Source organism: Hibiscus syriacus, unplaced genomic scaffold (assembly GCF_006381635.1).
Source record: "Hibiscus syriacus cultivar Baekdansim isolate YM2019G1 unplaced genomic scaffold, ASM638163v2 tig00003721_pilon, whole genome shotgun sequence".
In the NCBI taxonomy this organism is placed as follows: Eukaryota; Viridiplantae; Streptophyta; class Magnoliopsida; order Malvales; family Malvaceae; genus Hibiscus; species Hibiscus syriacus.
The window spans coordinates 1,017,763-1,026,489 of record NW_024061981.1 but is presented as its reverse complement, the minus strand read 5'-3'; the positions used below and the strand labels follow the sequence as shown (position 1 = coordinate 1,026,489).

The following is an 8,727-nucleotide window of genomic DNA, read 5'->3' as shown; positions in this document are numbered from 1 at the left end:
AAATTTTATTGTGCAACGATATGGCCTCGTACAGTTTGGTGAGATGATCCCATATCTCCTTAGTTGTCTTATTCTCCTCAATAATTGGCAATACTTCATCTGCTAATGCTAGATGAAGGTTTGCCATAACATTCTCGTCTATGTCATTCCATTTGTTGTTATCTCCCATTGAACTTTTTAATATCAAATTTCGTTTCCATAGCCTCTATTACGAATATCTTGAATAATTCTCTAGAACCTTCAAAAAAATGGGTAATACCTTCTTACTTTCTTATGTTGGAGGATCCACCTTTTGGTGACAACTACAAAGACAATAAGTAGATATTACACACTTAAATCTGGCTCTGATATCAATTATTGCAGAATACGGCTATCAGATAGAGCAAAATCGCAACTGATAATTTGAGAAAATAAAATTGAAGATAAAGAAGACACAAATTTTACGTGAAAAACCCCTAAATAATATAGGGTAAAAACCACGAGCAAAAGTAGAAGAATTTCACTATGAGAAAATAAGAATTACAACTTCTCTCGATCTAACAAGGAGAAAACAATAACAATTCTCTCTTGATAAAAATGAGAAAACAACTCTCAAGAAAACTCTCTAAATTCTCTAGTATTGGGAGAAAGCTATAATGATTTGGGATGGTTTTGAAGCTAAATAGGTTAGGGTAATTATAGTTGAAGCCTACGGACTAATCTTGTAAATACTATAAAGTATAGGGACCAAATGAGAAATTTTCCCATGTTACTTTTTCAACCAAATCATGATGCTAACTTTCAACTATTATTGCTGCCAATTTGTTGCACCAAAAGTTTGGCCAAGTTAGCCACTTAACTTTTCAACAGATGTCACATTTCATGAGCATCTTTTTTATTTTCAATTTCTTCTTGCTAAATCTTCTTCTTTTTTCCCTTTCCAAGATTTGTCTAGTGATGCTCATGATTTTCTTCAATTGTCTTCTTTTGTTTCTTCTAACATTCTAGTCTTGAATTATGTTATTCTTGATCATTTTGCTCTTATTTTGGCTCATAATTCTCTTGTTCTTAGTTCACCTCCTAGTTCGAATGCTTCAACAAGTTCCTTAGCTCATGATGGTAATGATGTTCTTGTTAACCGGCCTTTGCCTCTTCCTATTCCTGTTCCTTCTCGTGTTTCGTCTAGAGTATCTAAACCACTTGTTTGGTTAAGTGATTATTTTTGTTCCTACCGATCAACTTTACCTTCATGTTTGTATCGTATTTCGAATAGTGTTTCTTATTCATACTTACCTTTGACTACTCAATCTTTCATTTGTTTCCACTTTTCACATCCTTGAACCATCTTCCTTTAAAGAAGTCAATCAGGATCCTAAACGGGTTCAAGCTATGCAGACTGAAATTCATGCTTTAGATTAATCCAATGATACATTGTCTTTAGTTTCATTACCTTTTGGTAAGAAGGCTATTGGTTGTAAGTGGGTTTACAAGGTTAAGTATCGAGCTTCTGGTGAAAATGAACATTTTAAGGCTCAACTTGTGGCCAAAGGTTATAGTCAAAGGGAAGGTGTTGATTTTTTTGAAGACCTTCTCTCCTGTGGCCAAGATCACAACTGTTGGGTATGTTCTTGTTGTGGTATCCATGCGTGGTTGGATGTAATATCAAATGGATGTCTTCAATACATTAATTCAAGGTGATCTACATGAAGAGGTTGCATGAGTTTGCCTCCTGATTTTTACAGTAAGGAAGAGCCTGTGGTTTATCGATTGCATAAGTCCCTATATTATCGAGAGCAGGCTTCGTGCCAATAGAATGCGAAGTTTTCTAAGGCTCTCTTAATGGTGGACTTTGTGCAAAGTAAACATGATTATTCCTTGTTTACAAGGAAGCATGATGGGAAAATAGTTGTAGTACTTGTTTATGTTGACGATTTATTCATTATTGGTTATGATGTAGGGTTAATTGCAACAGTAAAAAAGACGTTGCATAAGAACTTTAAAATGAAATACCTTGGCAAGTTAAAGTTTTTCCTAGGTTTTGAAGTATTACGGTCTATAGAAGGTATTATTTTGAGACAATACATATATGCTCTTGAGTTGGTTGTTAATACTGAGTAAAGAGAGCAAAAGCTAGTCTAACACCTCTAGAGCAGAATTTTCACTTAACTACTATAGAATTTGATTAGCATAGGAACATTGACACAGAAGCAAGTGAATGTCGTACTGATGAACTTCTCGATAATGTAGGCATTTTTCAGAGACTTATTGGCAGATTGTTGTACTTAACTAATACCAAGTCGGATATCGCTTTTTCTGTGCAACATCTGAGCCAGTTTATACATGCACCCATGAAATCTCATTTTGATGCTGCCATGAAGGTTGTAAGGTATATTAAGGGGAGCCCAGGTCTAGGTATTTTTTTATGGTTGCGAGTAACACACATTTTACTACATTTTGTGATGTAGATTGAGCCACCTATCCCATGAGCAGAAAACCAGTTAGTGGTTTTTGTGTTAAACTTGATGATCCTCTTGTGTCTTGGAAGTCGAAGAAACAAACGACAGTGGCGAATTAAACAGTCAAAGCCTTATATATATGAGCATGACACTTGTAAAGGTAAAGGTGGTATGGATGATCTTCTTGATGAGCTTGAAGTCAAAAAAGTAGGTCCAACACGATTGTTCAGTGACAGCAAAGTTGCATTGCAGATTGCAGCTAATCTAGTTTTTCATGAACGCACCAAACACGTTGAGATTGATTGTCATTTTATTCACGGGAAGATTTGTGAAGAGCGAGTCATAACTAGTCATGTTTCAACAACTTAGCGGCATGCATACATTTTAACTACTGCATTAAGTGTTCAACAACATCTTTATTTACTTGAGGGGGAATGTTGAGCTATGTAGAGTTAGTTAGGAATTAGTTAGAATTGTTAGCAAGTTAGCTAGGCAGTTATTTATTTTATAGTTGTATATGAAGGTTGTATCATTGTTAGTTTACACATATAATAAACAAATTCATTCAATATTCTTTCAACGTGTTCTCTCAATATTTGTGCCTCCCATTTTTGTGTAATGAGAGTTTTAGTCCTACTAATATGTCAAATTAAATCTTATGTATGACTTAACTTTTAAATTGGATAATTTTGCTCTTCCATGATCTAATATTAGCTCAATCATTGTATCAATATTAAATCCATACGTAATTTAATAATACGTGAACTTATTTTAAGATTCAATTCATGAAGTTGTTTTGATCCAATTAGATATATAGACTTGTTGATTTAAAGTGATACTCAAACTTTTATTTTTAATGTAAATTAGTACTCATAATAAATGGTTTATTTAAATAATAAAATTAAATCTAGACATCAATTTGAATAATAGTTAAATTAAGATATCAAATCGAGAAAAAGACATAATAAAATAAAAAATATTTAAATACCAAATAAAATCTTTAAATTAAATTTAATACTAAAATATATATTTAGTTTTTACACCAAATGAGTGTCTTTTACCCCATAAATATATTAAGAAACAAACTCCAATTATGATGGTTCATTTAATATCGGAACGGCGTCGAAGATTTTCCATCATTGGAAGGATGGGAAATGATCCGATAAGGGCAAAGGAGTAATTAAAGCATCAATCAGTCTATTGAATGCAAAGCCATAATTATTACACTTGTAATAAGCAAAACTCAAATTAACCCTCGAAGACGAACGAGCTCCACGAGGGATGAAGGCAAGGAATTGACGATTCTACCATCCGAATTCATATCATCCGTCAACTATGATGTTTCACGTTAAGTTATTCATATAACGCATGAATTGTTGAGGCTGTCCCAACTTTTCTTTTCTTTTCTTTTAACTTTCCATGATTATTTCAATGTTTCACCTTAAATATTGGCAAAAAATATGCTTAAATTTATGAAGTTATGATTATAATAACGTAAAAACGAAACACCATCATCAACATCAACGGTGTTAACAAGAACCAAAACTAAAGGGATAATATCGTCATTTGATTGAAAAATAAGACAATATCTAGGGCAAATTACCTCTTTGGTCACCCATCAATTACTTAGTTTCTGTTTTAATCGTCAAACTATTTTTTTCAAAATTAACCCTCAACATTTACTAAAATGATTATTTTAACCCTTATTCTTTTTTTGAGCATTTTAGGCCACAATGTCTCATTTTAGGGCAAACGAGCCCTAACATTCAACTAAATAGTCACTTTGACCATTTTTTTTATTTTCGAGCATTTTGATATCCCATTGTTTCATTATCCATGGAGGGATCTTTTTGCCATAAAATAAAATGTTGGAAGTCAAAGTACTCAAAAAAAATATAGGGGCTAAAATGACCATTTTGATAAATATTATGGGCTAATTTTGGTATAATGTCATTTTAAAATCATATCTATTGTTATATTTTTATTATATTTTGGACTTCTATCATTAAAAAGTTAACGGTGATATTAATATGGTATTATTGTTATTATTCAATGTTGATATGGTTGTATCTTATAGTGGCATGTTGATATAACTATTAATTTTTATCAATGAATGATAAAATAAAATAAAAATAAAACTTTTAAATATAATTTTATAATTGAACGATAAAAACAAAAACTAAATAATAAGTGAAATTCAAATAAATACTTTACTCAAATGTTAAAAAAATAAAATGGTAAAATATGTTTTTTAGTAAATAATATTAATGAGAATATCAGAGTTTTGATTTTCCTAAAGAAAAGTAATCATTAGTTGATATTTATGAAGGGAACTCGGATTCGTATGCATATACAATTTAACGATAGGAATTAAAGTGTATAGAAAACAAAAGAAGAGGGAGTGGTTTCTAAATATGCCCTTGTGGTGTATATAGGTAGGCAAAATTAGATATAATTGTTGACATGGTTAGAGACCCTGATGAAAATTCACCCAAAACCGCCATTTTCAGCAAAAGAAATTAAAGATTACGGCCAAAAAATGATGATCACAAACAGTTTCCAAACCCAGAAAAAGGAAGAAGAAGAAATAATCAAAAGTGTCGAAAAATAATTAGTTGACAGTAAATGAAAAAAGCAAAATTTGATGGAGGAGAAGAGAAATATGGGAGAGATGATGGTTTGAACCAATCCATTAGCATCATTGCGAATCTTGTGACGGCCTAGCCCACCATCATTTGCAGAAACGAAGCAAGTTCCACTTCTCCCTTCCCCTTCACATGATGCCACCATCTTCATCAGCATCATCATGCAACATTAAATCCCTTCTAATGCTTGATTACACATTTCATGATTGTTGTGTCAGACCTCCATTACCCTTTTTCACTATATAAATTAACGCCTTCCATCCATTTTGTCCCTCGCTTCACTTCCTTTTCCTCTTAGTTTTCAAATTTCAACTGCTGCCTGCTAGCTGTTAATAATCCCAGAATTGCACAGCTTCCTCGGCCAAAAGGTGATATTTTTTGAAAAGGGTAAAACTTGGCTGAGGCCCCCACTTTTAACCCTTTTTTTCCCTTTCACCAACAAAGGGTAGACATTGTTTAACTTGTTTTCCAAGGATGTTTAACCATATTGTTCTGTTCTTAACCAGACATCCTACATGTGATGTTTGGGGTTCTGTTATCTAGCATGAGAACTACCTATTGGTCCTATTGAGTTCCCAATGTTGGATTTTTCTTCCCATTTCATCTCATTTTGAGGTTTTGCACAAATCTCTCCTTGGATTCCACAACATTTTTGTTTCTTTAACAGGATCCCGTCTTTTTCTTAACTTGTTTTGTTTTTATATGAATACGAGGCTTTGAAACCATTTCTACATGTCTAAACAATAACATGCTAATGTACGTGGAAGCGCTATTTGTTAATTTCTGGGTTTTCTTGTTTGCAGGGGCAGTTAATTGTTGGATGGTCATGGAAAGGCTGAACTCAAATCTGTACCTTCAGAACTGTTACATAATGAAAGAGAATGAGAGGCTGAGGAAGAAAGCACAGGTTCTGAACCAGGAGAACCAAGCCCTTTTGTCTGAGCTCAAACAGAAACTCTCAAAGGGCAAGAATTCAGCCAACACAACCCCTGACCTCAATCTCAGCTCCACTTCTAACCCGAATCCTCCTAATTCTAGCTAAGCCTGCTCCAGCAGGATTAGACATCAGGACCCCAACTTGTTTCTCATTTTGTTTGTAAAACCATAGATAGCCAAACTGTACTGGTAGTAGTATCTTTGTATCAGGCTTATATTTCTCTATTTTTCATCGGGGGGTGGATTTGTGAAGGGTGTATCAGGCTATCTTTTAGAACAAGGAATTATATTGTTATCATAGTTTTAGTTTCATTCTCTCTTTTTCTAATTGAAAAAACAAGGCAGCTTCATGTTTCATATATTAATCTAATTATCAGACAGTGCATAACCCAACAGAAGAATGTCAAATAGCTCTGCGTGTTTTCTTCTTCAGCGCAAACAGGCTTAAAATAATGGGTTAACTATAAAGGAGGTTAGAAGATAAAATAAATAAATAAATAAATAAATCTTTATTTATTTATTTATTTATTTTATGTTAAGTGAAGATGTGGCCGTTGAAGTGAGGAAAGGAAAACAATAATGAGGTATTTAATTGGATGTTGCTTTTTTATTAGAAATTCAATTAATTTTTTCTTTACATTAATTTTCTTTTATATTTTTAAAAATAAAAAATATTATTTAAAGTATAAAATTGTTTAAAAATTATTAACTTTTAAAAAATATAGAATAATTATAAAACTTGATTAAAAACATGTTTTTTAAAAAAAATATATCAAAATCATAAAGTAATTACATAAAATTATTAAGAAAATGTAAATTGAAAAAAAAAACAGATAAAATATCAAAAATAAAATTATACAATTTATATAATTTTTTTGAAAGTTACAAAAAAATATAATTATAGATATCTATCGACACAACAAAATAGAAATACTTGAGGAAAAGTTAGGTGTTTTCTTCATACATCTATGCTCCGTAATTTTTTAATTGTCTATATTCATCAGTTGTTTCAAATGATTGGCAAATTTTATTATGATTTTAATAATGTTATATAATAATTTTATGATTTTATATTTTAAATAAATTTTTATATGGTTTAAATAATAATTTTTAATTATAAAATTTATCCCTAATATTTTATAAAATAGTTACTTTAGTCTATTTATTTTATTTAAGCATTTTGAGATAAAATATCTCATAGTTGGATGAAAATGTTAGTTTACTAATGGTAAGTGCTTGTTGTTATTGTGATGAGTTCTACGTGTGTTATGTCATCACTTTGGATATGACATATATTATGTTACCACTTTAGACGTGTAATTATCACATCATCAACGACAAAAATCAAAATGTTTCAAAAGATAATAAAAGTTAAAGCGGTTAATTAATCAAATATTAAAAATATTTTTAACATTCAATAATATATCAATTAAGTTCATAATTAAACATCAACACTCCATTAAACTCCTTGTGCGCCATCATTTTTCTTATTCACTTGTTATAACATCACATATTAGATAATCAAAAGCATTGACGGAAACGTTGTGTTCTAGGCACGCACCGTGCACATTTGCATTTTCTAGACAAACATTATATATATATATATATATATATATATTTGTCCCTTTTTATTTATTTCAGTTTAACCTATACTTATTCTGTTGTCAGGTAAGCAGAAGACACAAATATAAAATCAACTTTCAAAGAAAACAATAAAAATAAATAAATGTTATTTTAGGAAGTAGTTTTTTAATGGATGATATTAGGGTAAAAAAAACCCAATGTGGGGCGTATATGCAGCCCTAACGAGCCAATAAAATAAAGATTTTTGGATTGTTTAAAGGAAAAAAAAAGGGTGAAGAAAACATCATGACAAGAAAGAGGGGAGATTCAGTTCAGTTGGAGAAGATCTAATCAAACAAAAGTCAATGAAGGTTGATTAGGGTTGAACGTAACCCACTCCTGATGATGAAACTATGTCTTATCAAAGCCTAATGCCTACTATGTCAATGGGCCAACAACTCAGCTTCAAGTAAATTTGGAAACTCAAAAGCTATATGATGACTCGAACCTCCTTACATCACCCACTCAACCACACTCACTCAAGTACTTCAATACCCCCCCAACATCCACAAATCAAAACATGTTTTGAATATTACACATCCCTTGTCATGAATCTATCGGTTAGATTTAGTGAAAAAATAAAACATTATTGTCTAAAGATATTAAGTTTGAATAATTAAGTTTGTATAATATGTACGTATAAGAAAAACGATATTGTTAGTCAATGACATGCCGAAATGAGCGGTGATCAACGACAAACTTTAAAATATCAAATAACCAAAATCAAAGGAATACTAATATTTCTAAACTTTTATTAATGGAAATACTATTGAAAGGTACTCAACCTAATGCACGAGTAAATTTACAGTCTAAATCATAGCTAAACAGATTTCTGTTTATGTTAACAAACTGAATCGAGTCTAACAAACAAATAACAAAATCAACTCAATTTTATTACAGTTCAACATTCACCCTTTTTTTTATTTTATCTTCTGAACTATTTTTAAAAACCAAACTTTCTTGAAAAACAAATTTGCTATCCACAAGTGATTATATCAGCGTGCTTGTTGTTTGATACAAGTCAAATAAAAAAAAATTCATTCTTCTTCATCATCTACACAGCAACATTCATTCACTCGTCTTTTTAT

At 31.2% G+C, this 8,727-nt stretch overlaps 1 protein-coding gene across 1 annotated transcript; it reads left to right on the top strand.

Annotated features, from left to right (window-relative positions):
- The first annotated feature begins 5,841 nt into the window (after positions 1–5,841).
- LOC120181386 (protein LITTLE ZIPPER 3-like) lies at positions 5,842–6,228 on the top strand. The gene has a single exon (XM_039186531.1). It carries the CDS (start codon positions 5,901–5,903, stop codon positions 6,120–6,122), a length of 222 nt encoding a protein of 73 aa, XP_039042462.1. The 5' UTR covers positions 5,842–5,900; the 3' UTR covers positions 6,123–6,228.
- Positions 6,229–8,727: the final 2,499 nt, after the last annotated feature.

Excerpts from the sequence above, each read along its gene's own strand:
- LOC120181386 (XM_039186531.1), top strand. The coding sequence starts at position 5,901 with ATGGTCATGGAAAGGCTGAACTCAAATCTGTACCTTCAGAACTGTTAC.